The sequence below is a fragment of the Crocodylus siamensis genome, chromosome 1 (assembly GCF_052110815.1).
Source record: "Crocodylus siamensis isolate JL-2025a chromosome 1, ASM5211081v1, whole genome shotgun sequence".
Classification (NCBI taxonomy): Eukaryota; Metazoa; Chordata; order Crocodylia; family Crocodylidae; genus Crocodylus; species Crocodylus siamensis.
This window is the reverse complement of record NC_143395.1, coordinates 173,758,973-173,774,607: the sequence shown is the minus strand read 5'-3', so window position 1 is coordinate 173,774,607 and position 15,635 is coordinate 173,758,973. Positions and strand designations below refer to the sequence as shown.

Below are 15,635 nucleotides of genomic sequence, written 5' to 3'. Positions count from 1 at the left end.
AGAGCTGAATCCATAGTATGTGGTTTGGAACCTCTCTGATTAGTTGCATCTGGCCCTTTGAGTCCTTCAGTCTTGCACAGCAGTTTCATGATGGATTTGAAAATCGTTTATCTGTTCCTGCTGAAGCCTTCAACCTTATGTAGCAAACTTGTCAAGAGTGAGGTTTATTTTCCTCTGTATTCAAAGTTAGCAGTTTCACTCTTGTCAGCCTAAATAAAACCTCCTCCTGTTCTTTCTGCTCTTCTCCCCTTAAATTTTATAGTCCCGGATGAATGCTGACAATAGGAAACCAAAACCCAGGCAACTGTCTCCTCATGGGGGACCATTCCCTTGGTAAATGGTGTGATTTGGCCCACACAGGAGACAGCTGAGCTAAGTTGGAGTCCTCCTGGCACGACTTTGTCCTTGCTGGCTGTGCGGCTGCCTCTTGTTTTGGGGGAAAAATGTATTTCATAAGGGGAAGGCATTTAAGTTTTGGCTGATGGGGCCTGTCAGTACTGAAGCCCAGCCGTGTGAAAAAGTAGTGCCAAGAAGTGCAGTCATCTCTTGCAGTTCTGAATCTAAACTCCTGTAAATGCCCCTACAGTCCAGGCACTCTTGTGCTTCCCCTGGTCTGCCAGGTCTATGGGTTTTTCCTTTCTTCCTAGACAGGCAGGGAAGCAGTTTTTACAATTAGGGTTGGCCTTATGGGTGGGCGACATGGGCAACTGTCTAGGGTGCTGTGGTCAGGGAGATGCCATTTGCACACGCGCCTGTGAGCAGCCTGTGCTCACAGCAGCACTCTCCCCCCATCTTGCCCCAGCCAATCCCAGCCGCAGGCAGGCGGAGTGATGCCCAGCCCAGCCTCCCCCGCTCTGCCTCCTACTGCCTTCAGCCATGGCACAGGAACAGCTGGGCTGGGCACAGATGGGCAGGGTGGTGCCTACACCCCATCCGCCTTGCTGCTGCGCAGCAGGAGTCGTGCTTGCTTGTGGGGAAGCAAGTCTCTCAAATCCAACCCAGCAGCTTCTCTGGGGCTTTATTTCTGAAACCTGTGTGAATACTACTACATACTTAAACGCAAAGAAGAGTGCCAAAATACAAGTTCACCCAGGGCACCATTTTCCCTAAGGCCAGCTCTGGTTACATGTCTTTAAACTCCCATCTGGGGTCTGGTTTACATGACAGAGGTGCTGCCACAATAGTTATGGTCACACAACTATTGTGACAGAACCCTCCAATAGAGATGTGGTAGAATTTGGTAAAAGGAGTTTTTCAACCAACATAGTTACACCCCAGGTGATATTAAGCATGCTTACAGAAATCTTCTGTCAGTATAACTGGACCACAATTTTGCTGGCATAGCAATGCCTGTAGTGTAGAGCAGGCCTAAATTTAATAGAAGTTTGGCTCATGTACAAACTGGAAAAGTGCTCAGAACTTGTCTCCTTGCATGTATGCCCAGTCCTGTATGCTTTGTTTTGTTGGATGCCACAAAAACTTGCTTTTGGGCGGTAAATTGAGCTCATTTAGCCATGGAAACCCAGCTGCTATCACAGCAATACTGCCAGCTGGAAGCACCCATTTCAGAAACTACTGTTCCAGAAACAACATTTTTAATATAGAGAGTCCAGAGATACAGCTTGACTTTAGTAGCGCACATTATTGGCACTTCAAAAATTCTTCTCAGATTAATAAGCAGAGGAAAAGTTGATCTAGAAGTAACTGCTGGAGAGTAAATGCACTGATTGGTTTATAGTCTCTCTCCTGACCAGAACCTCTGTTTGCATATTTCATTTTAATCTTAGAGAATTTATCTCTGTTGGAAGGAAGGTGCCATATTTTTTCACATACAATGAAAACCACCTGCTGGAAATTGCAGTGGGCATTATGTGCAATAATTATATAAGGACGGTTTCTGCTGGTAGGCAGAAGTGAAAATAAAATCTGCACATGACTACAGGGAGCAGAACAGTGAGTAGGCTCTCATCCGTAGCTGCCGCAGCTCAGTTGCATACTAAAAGGAAAGATCTTTTTTTCCTCATTATGACTTTCAAAACCAAGGTGAATATTATATTTTGAGGCATGTTGTATGTGAGAAAATATGGCACTATTTGTCCAGGGACTTCTGTAGTGATGAAAAAGAACCATTGTGGAAAGCACAGGGTCTGACTTTGAAGCTGTTGTTGAGTCAGTTGTGAATTATTGGGTCAGTGGTGTGTGGGAGTGCTGATAAAAATGAGTGGCTCAAATCTGTTTCACTTAGCTCCCTGGCAGAGATTACAGTTAAGACATGATTACCCTGTTGACTGCGTATATAAGTAATGTGCCTACAGTCATCTGATTGTTGGTCCCAGCCTTGGGACCACATTGGGGCAGCCTGGTGCCACTGGGGTCTGATCCCTGATCCCACTATCCTGGGTCCTGCCATGCACGTGTGGCATGGTAGGAAGCATGATTGTTGGGATCAGATCCAGTCACACTTTTACATGAGCATGGGGGCCTGTGCTGTTGTGTTGGGGCTCTGCACCACCTCCCTGGGCCCCATGTTGCTGGACTCAGGCTCTGTGCCACTTCTCTCAGCCCCATGCCACCAGGTCAGGGCCCCACACTGCCTATCTGGATCCCTTGGTGCTGGATTGGGGCCTTGCAATGCCTCTGCTTAGCCCTGTGATGAAGGATCAGGCCCTACACCACCTCCAGCCAGCCCCCATGTGCCTGGATCAGGCTCAGACCATCTCTGTGTGCCAATCAAGTGTGCTGTCTGGATTGTGGATCTGGATTGTGGAGCTCCTTGTCTGTCTGGAAATATGGCACCAGGAGCATGGCAGCGTTGCCCTGCCACCTAAGTGTCAGAACTGTGGGGAGCCCTGTGGACTAGATGGTATGGCTCCATGGGCCTAATCTGGCTTCTGGTCCGGGGGTTGAGCACTCCTTGGTTTGGAGCATGAAAGGGACACCCTGCAACATCAGTGAGTTGCTTTCAAAAAACTACCAATGCCAATGCAAACAGACACTGGCCCAGAGCAAAGAGATTCTGGGCCCAATTCTGGTCTTGTGCATTGACCTCAGTGGTGCTGGTCCTCATTTACACCAACACATGAGGAAGATCAGGCAGGCCCCAGAGCTTCTTGTTTTCTGATCTATTTCAGAGAGAAATGCAAATGACAGACTGTGCCTCTGGGTCTAGATCTCAGCTTCTCCAAGGATCAAAGTAGTCCAGTTCAGGAAGATAGGTTTGGGCTCACCCCTAGAAATTGTCCCTTAAACCAAGAAAAACTGAAGTATGAATAGTGATATATTTTAAAATAACAAGCCCTTTTGTCAGCCCAATCTGGGCAGCCTATTGGGGTATTTCAGTGGGAGGATAGCGTATAAAACAGTTCTCTCAGGTCATTTGCAGTCTTGTTAGTCAGCTGATATACATATGCTATCATATGGCAGGGTGAAATATTTTGCTTTAATTCTCATAGTAAAACATTAAAAAGCATGGCTATGGTTTGTTAAACAGTTGCCTTGGTTCAGTCCAGAGGTGATTGCCTTTCAGGACTAGAATCAGGGAATCAGAAATGAAAAGCCCAATGGGTCAGATTTAAAGGTAGGAATGGAAGTGCATCTGCAGCTGCATAGGGCTAACAAAGATGCAGATTCCAGCCCTGGGCCCCTCTCTCATGATCCCTGGGTTAGAGGCATAACAAGCAGTTTTTGTGTTCAGGGTAGTGGCAACAGCCAAGCAACAGTGGCTGACAACCTTGCGCCCCCTCTAAGTCAGCTCCCAGGACTGGTGCCCTGCTTGCCTACTCCTAGTTACAGCGCTGGTGTTAGCACAGGACAAGGAATGCTGGAGATCAGCATGGTTGCATGCTAGAGGGATTTCCATTCTGTTGTATAGTTCATGGACAAGGCTGAGGAACCTACTTTAATCTACATCAGGAGCTACTTTGGCTCCAACACTAGTCCCGGAACTGAAGAGTACAAAGTTGTTTTAAAATCACTTCTGTCTTCACCAGTCCTAGTCTGGAGAAGCTATACCAGGAACAGGTTAACTTTCCTATATCAACATTATTAGTCCTGTGTAGTAGCACAGAAGTTTAACTTGGATTCCCTGGCCTGCAGGTAAGTAGATATATACTTCATTCAAAAGTTGATTACAAAAAGCTATACTGATGTGTCTTCTACTGTTTGTTCCAGTACAGTTGTACTTTGCAATAAGGAAAAGGAGGGGAACTAATTTATGACCCAGGGACAGGGGAAAAAGATCTGAGTTGCCTTTCTAACCAGTCTGCTGTGCGTTTCATCCCTGGTGGAGATTCTCATTAGCCAGGAGATGCATCATGTACCTCCAGGTTAATTCCACAGCAGGTGTTGCTGTGATATTTGAAGATAAGTAAAGCCATTTCCTTCCTCAAAAGGTTTTTTTACCCCTACATAGAGTTTAATGAGATTAAATTGCATCTTCTCCAAGACTTTATGGCAGAAGAGTGTGTGTATGGGCAGGTGGCCGTGGAGGCTTTGTGTGGACTTAATAGAGGGCTACTCAGTGAAACAGAGTTGAAATCCTCTTACAATGAAGGGAACAATCATTGCGATACTTGACAGCCTAATAGGTGCTAGCAGAAAGCATTGGCCTAGGCAGTTACATAGAATAATAAATACAATAGGCCTTTGTAAGACTATACCCAGGGGATAAAATTATAGTAACTTGGTATTACTATAGACAGACTATTCCATCTATGACCTATTGTTTAAATGAATTAGGTGACATTTTAATGTGAGTGAATATGGGTCTGATTCTCATGTGGTCTGACTGCATTGGCCCTGACTTCAAGGTAATTCTGCTGACTTCAGTGGGCTTAATCCTGATTTGGACTAGTGTAAGCAGAATCACAATCAAGTCTGCAGTGTACAATATAGCTACAGCTGATTTACCCTTGGTAGAGCTAAGATCAGAATTGGCCCTTCTGTTCTCTGTTCAGGATTTATGTTTAATGTAGTCTAGAGGCAGCAGATGGATGAAGGGATACTTATGCAGCCATGGCTTATCCTGTTGTACCATGTGTTGCGACCGAGCTGCTTACAGGTTCTAAGTTAGCCCGTTTGCTTTTCCTTCCATATGGCAAGAAGTGCAAATTAATTGATGAGAAGATTCTACTAGTGTACTGAGGTTGTAGGCCAGAAAATCTTGTGCTGTTTGTTTCTTTTCCTTTGAATGTGTTTTCTCTTTATAAGATTCTTTGCTTGGATGTTAAGCATTTCATTTCATTTCATTGTTTTCCTTTCTCAAGCGGCTCCTTCCACTTCTTGAAGGGGCTGAATTCTGGATAATTTGGTCTTTCTCTGTTGATTTTAGTGGGGTGACTGGATTTGCACTGGCACCAAGGCTGTACCAGGGCTTTGGCATATAGAACTGGGGAGCTTTTGGCACCTGTAAGATGGTTTTTCTTGCCTTCTGACCCGAGGGTAACCACATGAGTCTGTGGTCTCACTGGGCAGAGGAGCTAATCCATTGTAGTGAGGTGCTGGATATCATTGCACGAATGATTTGACATTTGGGGTATTGATGTAAGTCTTCTGGATCCAGAAGAACCTGCTGGCTTTCCAGTACATTTTGGAATTGGAAGCTATTCTTATTCTGAGAGCAGAAGAGTTGGGAAAAGCGGTGGTCTCACAAAGGGAAAACCATCCAATGCCAGCTGGGTGAAACCACCTCAGGAGGCAGTGATTCAGTAAATGTATGAGTGTACTCAGAAGGTAGGTGCCTGATTCTGAGTTTATAGTTGTGTTGCTCAGGAGAAATGCCTGTTATTTCATTGGTGTTATACTGGCCTGGTCAAGTGAGATCATCATCCAGCCCCAAGTCTTCTCTTTATTGTGTTGGTAAGAAGTCTTTTGTGCTTTCCAGTTTCCAAGTAGCTGTCAGGCACTCCTGGTATGCAGAAAGGGAGGAGGAGAGCAGGCTCCAGGCAGACAGCAGTTTTCAGAGTAGCATCCCATGCCATTTCAGCTGTGGATTTAAAGAATTTGAGTTAAAGAATTTCTTTGTTGGCGGTGGAGGCTGGAGGAGGGATGCTAAAGAGCTCAGGATCAGTAATTGCATATGTAGCACTTTACTTGCTGGGTCATCCCCTTGGTCCTATCTTAACAGATAGGATCCTGGTTCAGATCCTGAGCTGCATTTGGGGTGCTGAGAGGCTACAGTACAAAGATCCCTCTGGATCTTAGGCTGTGGAGGCCTCACCAGAGTAAGGAGTAATGTAAGCATTGATTGATGCTTATATTATATTGATACATATCTAAGAATATTGATGTTTTGCCAAGAACGTTAACCAGAGCAGGTGTCACCAAAGAATGACTCCAAACCACCAGGGTCCTTGTGAAAGTAATCTTGACGGTCCAACAGTGTTGATTAATCCTAACAATCAATAAGGCTGGTGCCAAAAAGCCTAAAATGCACCTGAGGATAACAGAAAAGTCTCAGGATTAGGGTAATTGGGTGCAAAGGTGTTGATGTTTGTAATGTAAATGCCTGATGTAAACAGAACTGCTTACTTCACATGTAAGAGAAAGCCTGGAAATCTTTCAATCTTGCATTAGGCTTAGGGAGCACAAGCAATTGGGAGTTATGCCTGTTGCTTACCATCAGCATCCTGGGCTACCATCTTGTAACCCTTTGGACAGGCATGCTAGGAAGTAGGTTCTGTGTAGATAATAAGCCTGACTGAGCTCTTGCCACTGAACCGAGCCTTGTGGTCAGTTATTTGTGTAACGTGGAGTTTTCCAGAGAAATACATTGCATGCCCCAACACCAGCAGCCGCAGCAAACAAAGTCTCGTAACAGCGTGCCGGTACACGAAGAACACAAACACGGACTAAGAAAAAACACAGAGGAACACTAGGCTGATCTGTGCTTGGCCTGTCTCCCCATCACCCCGTATAGCTTCAAGCCATTCTTTAAGGGTCTTCCATGGCTACTTCTGCAGCTGCTCAGGACTTTTCTAACAGCAGGTGGTCAGTGGGGCCCTCACTGTTCCCTTTGCCAAAGCCATGTCCCCTACCTGTGCTACAGAGAAGGCCTAGAGCAGGGGTTCTCAATCTTTTTTGTACCAGGACTCATTTGTAAACATCAGTGGCCAGTCCCAACCCAGTGCCCCTCACTCCCAACCTGCTGCCCCCAAGCTCCCACCCCCCAGTATGTGGAGCATGGGGTGGGTGTGTGGGGCAGGGTGGGTTGCGTGTGGGGCATGGGGGACCCCAAGCAGCCCCTTGCAGGCTGGAACTCTGTAAGGGAAAAGCCATGGTTTCCCATGTTTTTCTCCATTAAAGGAGAATCCATTTTTAAGGTTTGTTCACAACCCTTTCATATATTCTTGCGACCAACTTTTGGTCGTGACCCATAGGTTGAGGAACGCTGGCCTAGAGCACCTCTTCTGCACTTCCTCCTAGTCCTTGTGTCTCCCTTGCTCAGACTGTTACACTGCTAAGCCTGTCTGTGCCCATTGCACACAGAGCCAGTTGGCATTTTTTTGTTACGAATCTCTCTCTCTCTCTGTGCTCACAGGCAGAAAAGGTGAGTTGTACCATCTCACAGCTCTAGTTAAACCAAGTAGCTGAAGGTCCCAGATGCAGTCTTTGGCATGGCAGCTGGAAGCTGGTATTGCAGGCGCACATGGAATAGGGCAGGCATTGGGTATCAACTGTTGGTGTGGCTAGAGAAGACACAAAACAGTGTGAGAAACCTCAGCTGCCGAATCTATAATGGCCAGAAGGAAAAGGAAACCAGTGCTCAGAGGGTTTAGTGGACTCCTTGGGAGAGGCTTAAGTATGTTGAGGCAAGGCCTGGGCATCACCAGGTTGTGTTGATTAACCTGCAATGTAGAACTCAAGACCCAATCTTGCTGTCCTTCCCAAGTCTGTGTTTGTATTAGATTTGCTGGCACATAGATGTAAGGATATTTATTCCATGTTCCTCCTTCAAGACCCTGCCTCATGGCACTTCCCCCTTGATGGCAAAGGATGGTTGGATTTAGCTGGCCCTGGAGTCAGTCAATACAATTGCTGTTCTGAAGAGAGTCACTCCAAAAAATGATCATGAGGAAGTGAGTTAGATAACTTCAGTTTTCATGTAGGATTGCATATTACACTGTTACCATTGCATATTATACTGTTACCATGTCTTGCTTCTGGAGACATCTGAAGCTGCATTTGGAATAGCTGACTAGCACTTCTGTAACACATTCTGGTTTTAACATGGTTACTTCTGCCTTATCACCTCCCTGGGGTCGTTTGATCCCAGTACTCTTTCCTGCCATGGCAGGGGGTCGGACTTGATGATCTGCTCAAGGTCCCTTTCGACCCTAGAAATTATGAAACTATTATCTCTGTGCCAGTGCCTGGAGGAAATAATTCCCTACTTGATCATTAAAAGCTCTTGATGCCTCTGGTTGACAGAACAAGGGTGAGTTTATAAACTGGAGGAGTACAAACCCCTGTATAGAAGACTAGAACTCAGTTGTCAAAGGCAAGACCTATGGATTGGTATTTCTGTAGTGTCTAAAAAGGGCATAGAAACATTGAAAGCCAAATATTAAGATCCTGAGCAACATTCAGCTTCAGAATAGAGCATGGAAAAGACTTTGTCCTGTATTGAAAGTGCAGAGCTGAGAAATTTTGCACTGGTGTTAAATAAAGCAGCGTCCCCGAGATCAGTCTCTTTATTTTCCTGTTGTTTAATTTGTTAGCATGGTAGGAGTACTGGGGCAGTGGGAGTCAGGCCCTTTCCAGCATGATCCAGGGCAACTGACAATGTTCTCTGTTTTATTTTCTAATCAGTAAAATGGATATAATAACACCAAGGTTTGATTTATCTTGCAGAGTATTGCTCACAGTTATGTCAGCCATGGATCTGAAAAAAAATCACATGCCCATGTGATGTGAGCAAAACCCCTCATCTGGATGCAGCTCTGCTGGTTTAAGTGATGGAACAAAGTTGGTAGAAAAAACCCTTCTTGTGCCATTCGCTATGCCTTTACTAGAGAGCTCTGCTAATACTGCTCTGGAGCAAAGCTGTGGTGGCAGCAGTTCCCTAATGTAGACCAGCCCTGCCCTGGCCAGGGGTATTTTGGAGGTGAATTAATGTTTCTAAAGCTCTGTCATCCCTTTGGGTAGAAGTTGTTAGTGGTCTTATTGTTACACCTCTGCTTGTTCATTTCACAACTTTTGTTCAGTGTTGCCTTGACATAGCACATGCAAAGATACTTAACCAATGGGCAGCCTTCTGTGGAACGATTCCCAATCAGCTTTAAAACCCACTTCTCAGGGAACTATTTTCATCATGTGGTGCTCGGGATTTACTGCAATGGCCGGTATGGCTCACTGGGCATGAGCAGAAGATCGGATCTGATGGACAAACCTTTGACCTACCGAACTCTGAGTGACCTCATCTTTGAATTTGAAGACTCCTATAAAAAGTATTTACACTCAGTCAAGAAAGTAAAAATCGGATTATATGTCCCGCATGAGCCACACAGCTTTCAACCCATTGAGTGGAAGCAGCTGGTCCTCAACGTATCAAAAATGGTGCGGACAGATGTCAGGAAGGAGCTGGAGAAATATGCCAGGGATATGAGAATGAAGGTAGGTGCATGTGAATGTGGCACTTCTGTAAATGGGTTTGGGGGGGGGCTGTCTGATCTTGATTAGCTAATGTCAATCTGGTGATATCAACGCTTTCCCTAGAGTAAAACCAGTATGAAAGGAATTAAATTGTAGGCACGTGTGGGGGTTATTGGTGTATCTGTCCAACTTCTGCGTGTGTGTGTATGTCTTGGTCTTGGTGTTTAACCTGCACTATGCCTTCAAATGCTGCTTTCTATAACTCTGTTTTTAGGGTTTCCTCCACTTCAGTTTAGAAAATATTTGTGCTGAAGAACATCTCATGGCTGGCTTGCTGATCCTCTGCCCTGCCCCCAGGGCACAACAGAGCAACCATGAAGCTGCTGTAATATGCACCAACTGACAGTGGTCCCCAAGTAGTCATTTGCCAGCCGTGTGTAGCCCAGGCATCATAATCTAGCCCTGCCACTTCCTCTGCAGTGGAGAGGCAGGTGTAGGAACCAGCTGTGCCAGCTCTTTTTACACCCCCCACCCCCGTGACTCCCCAGCAAAGAATTTAGGATTATTGCCTATTCCCTTTGTGCTACCAGAAATGCCAGCAACAGCCTCCCGGATCATTCTCAGCTGCAGAGGGAACGAACAGTGTTGTGCTGGGGTGGGTCTTGTCATGAAAGGGTTGGGACAAGTTCCTGAGTTATTGTATTCCTTCCTAATTAGGTCAAGGGGGTATTAATTTGCAGTGGCTTCCCATGGCATGGAGAAGCCAGCCAACTGGTATAGTGTTGCCTTTATTCAATTAGAGACATGAAATTAAGTCTGTAGAGGAGTTGTATGTAAAGCACTCATGCTGTCTCTAAGGTATCAGGTGAATGAGTTCTGTCCTGTCATTTATTAGACCCAGCTTTTCCCCTTCACTGCATGTAGTTTTGGGTTTTCATTGGAGTCTTGACTTTCCCTGGTAGCAGCTGTATCAGAAACAGATTAGCTTTCCTCTATCAACATTATTAGTTCATAGTCTTTAGCCAGCTGAGAAGAGCCAGCGGTCTAGTCAGATTGAAGAGCATAGAGAAACACTCACGGACAAAGCTTTACAGTTGCCAAAGGGGTGAGCATTTCAATTGGAGAATGTTATGGAGATCCTGAGTGTGCCTCCCAGACAGCTGTGGGTGAAGAGCTGGTTTCAGTTGCGGAGAAATGGGTTTTGATGTCTTTCCAACCATCTGTTGGCAATTAGAGTAAAGCAGGTGCACTCATAAAGTTCAGGGCTGCATCTCTTTCCTGAGAGGTATGGAGCATCACGTGCAAGTTATTTTAGAAAGCAATTCCAAGGTATTTTTTCCTCCTCCTTTTCTCCTGTGAAGAATGAATCATTTGAATAAGAGGGCGAGTGCTTCTTATATGTGAAATGGTGTTAAAATTTGCATCTGCCATTTAGATAAGTGCCACTGCTTTGGCTAGAACCATGGAAAATGGGTAGCAATTCTGCCTTATATGGAGACTTCCTAGTGCAGTTGTTGCAGCTGCTGAATGCCTCTGCCATCCCTTGCCACTGTCTTAGCAATGGGAGGAGGGTCTGAGGTGTTGTAGACCCCATCATGGCTTCTGCTCTTCAGCATGTCCCTCACCCAGGTTGGTCATCTAAAATTAACACCAGTGAATTATGCATAGCCTATATATGAATCATAGACAGCAATGGAAATGGAGACCTTACCTTCCTGAACATTTGTTTGATGATATCAGTTTTTTCTGACACTTGAGTGACTTCATTAGAGCTACACCAGTTATTAATTTGGTCCATCATTGGATTGTGCAGCTACGTGGTGTCTTTATAGTTTGGCCAGAATTGATTTGGGTTTGCAGTGCAGGCTTGGGAAGCATCCCTGCCCTTTGGTAGAACTGCTGCAGCAAAGCTTGTATTCCTGCCTAAACAGGTCGAGGGGCTATTAGTTTGCAGTGGCCTCTCATGGCATGGAGAAGCCAGCCAACTGGTGCAGTGTTGCCTTTATTTAATTAAAATATCCCTCCCTCCCCAGGTGATAAAAGGAGGAAGTGTTATAAGACATTACACCTGATTTCTTTTAAGAGATACTCAAGAATCCAACCCTGCTTGCTTTACTTCTACAAAGAGTCCCAGTGGAGCAAATGTGGATCTCACCGTCCAGTCAATGGGACTCCTTGCCTGATAAGACTGGCAGGATCCATTCTCTAATTGTAATTGCTTCAAAACTGCCGATGCTGCGACAGAAGTGCGTGGATAGAGGACAAAGCAATACAGGGCTGCAGGAACTGAAGTAACCCAGGCCGCGTTTAGTGGAGGAGCATGAAGAATGTAAAGACTTGTGGATCTCACTCCATTCACTCATAATACCTGCATTCATCATTCAGATAGCTCTTGCCTAAATATTGTTCATTCCTAGCTTTTAGTGTTTCAGGAAGGGGTCAAGTCCCATTCTCCTGATCTTGCGCTGCTTGCTGCTGCCCATTCACCGTTTCTAACGAAGTTCGTTTTACTGACCAAGAAAAGAGGGAGATAGCCTATAAGGTGCCACCCTGCCCTGCCCTTTGTTTGCCAAGGAAAAAAGGGGTGGCACTTCTGTCTCGAAGGACAGAAGTATTTATATGCAGCCATGCTGGAGTGATGATGTAGCTGTGTTTATAAAAGCCAGGGACTAAACAGTCCTTGTCTCGGCTGGGTTTGCTGTTTGTAGGTGCCTGTGGACGGTTCTGCTTGAAGTCCTCCATCCTAAGGAGCACCTCTGCTCTTTGACAGTCTTGGGTGGTTTTTTTGATGTGCACAAAGGGGAGTCTGAACACACTACGGAAAGTATTTTTTGTTGACATCAGGCCTTTTCTCTTAGTTTGAAACCAGCATGGTTGAGGCCCATCTGTTTTTTTTTTCTTTCCTTTCCCTGGCAGCGTGCTAGACGCCACATCCTGTTGAATGTCTAGCTCATTTCTTGTGACAGCAGAGGGATTTGTCCCCATCAACACCCCCTGTCAAACAGGTTTTGTAGGCATTTGGGGTAGGAAGAAAGGACCCTTTGTGACAAGCACTGTTAGCAATGGATCATTTTTGCGGTCTGTCAAAGCCATAGGCAGAAAGACACATTGTCATGAACAGATTGGTCTTCATGCATGGCCAGAGAGCTGCTTTATGCTCTCTGTTTCACTGGTGTAAATCTGGAGTGCCTGTCTTCTCTAATGTCAATCCAGAGGAACTTGCCAGTACAACCAAGGGCAGCATATGTCCCAGCCTCTCTAGATGTCAAAGAGAAATGTACTGCGATCCTGCACTTCTGTGATGCATATTAAATTTTGCTATTGTTCATGATTAAATATTAAGTGAACCTACTGCACTTGAGTCTGTCCCACTGTGATCACTTATTATGCTGTGGAGATGAAAAGTGTGTAATTTGCATTACTATTACAATTTAAAGAAGAGAGAGAGAGAAATTAAGAGCCTGGCACTTTGTCGGTGTAAAGCAGCACCATTCTCTTTGACTTCAGTGAAGCTAGCTGATTTCTGCCAGTTGACATGCTCCTTTAGACAACTCCATAACAGGCTGGCCTTCCTGCAGTTTAAGTGTAGGATAATGAATCTGATTCTTTCTACTACTTCACTGTAGTAAATCCAGTTACTCCAATGAAATTGGCTAAATTAATTGGTGTTAAACTGAGTGAGTGAGATGATCACATGAAATCTTAGGTTTATGTTATATGCTAATTTCAACATACCATGTTTAACTGCATATGTCATTACTCAGAATGATTTCCAACCCTTGTGCCAATGCATTTTTTAATCCTTTCTAGAGAGCTAGTAACCTACATGGACTCTACACAAATAAAGTACAGAATACTACTATTATTGCATTTATACAGTTTGCTCTGATAAGGGGATCAGTCCTGTGTTTCTTTCCCGACTTCTGACATTGAGTCAGACCTTTGTGCAGATGATAGAAAAGGCATAGTCCTGATGGCGAGAGGCTCTGATCTTACGAAGACGTAAGCAGACGCATGACTTACCACATACGTGTGGTCTCATTGGGTGAAATCCTTAGCCTAGTGAATAAGTTGAACTGACTTCAACAAGGTCAGGATTTCAGCTGCATACTTCAGTGGAGCTGCTCACAGTATGTAGAGTCACCGGTGTATATCTTTGAAAGATAAGCTCTAAAAAAATAAAGATGTGAACTGAGTACTGAAGAAAGTTTTCATCTTAAGGGGCACTCTGCTGGAAGCTGTATGTGAACAAGGCAACTAAGAAATGGCCTGTAGTTGCTGAGAAAGTAACTGAAGATCTGTATTTGCCCACAGGATAGTTCCAGGATATATGCCTGGGGTACAGGTATCCTCCCATGCTGCTCTCACAATGTGCCACGTGAGTTGGGAGTAGGGTAGAGGGAAGCTATCTCTAGGAGACAAGACATGTTGTTCTCCATCCCTGCTCAGTCCTAGGTTTCTCTCTAGTGATTGCCAATTTTGATGGTGCTCTTTGTGATGTGAATTTATCTGGAAACTGGACTGAGGCCACTAACTAATTTCACAAGAGAGCACTGAGCAGTCATCACATGATAACGGCTTTCAGTTCTTCCCAACCTAGGCAGGGTTCAAAAAAACATTGAGATTAAAGGCCCTTTGTGTACTATCTCTGCTCCCTGCTACTGTACAAGGCCTTTATTTTTAAACTCTGAATAAATGTCTTTATTTAGTGTCTGGTTTTTTCCCCCCTTCTGTTAGATTCTGAAACCCGCAAGTGCCCATTCTCCAATAAAAGACAGATCACGGGGTAAGTCATTGTCCCCTCGCCGAAGGCAAATCAGCCCTCAGAGACGGGCATGCAGAAGAGACAAATCGTGAGTATTGCTACTTTGCTCCTTCTCGTGTTCTTGTTGAGCTGGTGTCAGATTTACTGACATGGTAAAAAACATAGCAAATGTAAACTAATATATAAATGTGGGTATGTAGAGAGGAGCAGAAGAATTATTGCAATGGTCCATAACGTGTACTGACATGGAAATAGCTGTGGAGCTTCTGGTTACCTGAGGCTCTAGCCATTGGTGCTAAGATTGCAGCATTGTTGTGCATGCTGCTTACCTGCTACAGTTGAAATGAAATGGAAGGAGAAACAGAAGTGGGTCCGTAATTGTGGGGGGACTAGTTAGTGAAGGCAACTACGCTGAGGAGCTCAGGGACGTGAATATCTTCAGGAATTTCTTCACGTCAAAGATGCTAAAACGACTGGGAATTTATATCCCAAGCAAAGAGATATAGGAAGGGGTTCCAGACCTGCCTGGATGGATAATCCTCTTCAGTAAGCATATTTGGGATGAGCAGAGAGCTCACAAGGAATGGGGAAGAAGGACTGATCAGCAAAGAAAACACTGTCTTAAAGAAGAGTAGGTCAGGAAGAATTGCCAAAAGTTAGACTTAGACTTTGCAAAGGATATTATAAAAACAAGCTTTAAAATGTTCTCCAGCTCCATAAGTAAAGGGAAAACAAGGAAAGAAGTGGGGAAGCTCTGCAGTGCAGGTGGAATAGTGATGAAAAGCAATGGCCCAAAATCTAAGTGAATGCTTTGCCTCTGCTTTCATAGACTTAATAGATTTTAGGGTCAGAAGGGACCTATTAGATCACCGAGTCTGACCCCCTGCCTTGGGCAAGAAAGAGTGCTGGGGTCAGATGACCCCAGCCAGGTGTTTGTCCAGTCTCCTCTGAAATACCTCCAAGGAAAGGGACAGCACCACCTCCCTTGGAAGCGTATTCCATATTTTGGCAACACTTTCAGTGTGGAGAATAATGTTGACCATGGAGGCAAAGGAAGGATGGGTCATGGAAATGGTAATGGGTATTTTCGATGTTTCTTGGCTTTGCTGGTTGCTGCATGGGGCTTACAGGGAACTCCCCTGCCTGCAACAGTGCTACATGTATCAGGGGTGTTTTTTAAGCCGCCATCTGAGGCATTGGGTTTTGGCTGAGGCCAAGACAGGGGATTTTGACTGGGTTGTGCCAGTGCTGCTGGGATTTAAACACAGAGGTTCCTGGG

At 45.0% G+C, this 15,635-nt stretch overlaps 1 protein-coding gene across 1 annotated transcript in view; it reads left to right on the top strand.

Annotated features, from left to right (window-relative positions):
• Positions 1 to 15,635, top strand: part of VASH2 (vasohibin 2) — a 72,773-nt gene that overhangs the window by 42,059 nt on the left and 15,079 nt on the right. The window contains exons 6-7 of the mRNA XM_090049111.1: positions 9,231 to 9,612; positions 14,329 to 14,444. Coding sequence (XP_089905237.1) covers positions 9,231 to 9,612; positions 14,329 to 14,444 — 498 coding nt within the window. The remainder of the gene's footprint in view (positions 1 to 9,230; positions 9,613 to 14,328; positions 14,445 to 15,635) is intronic.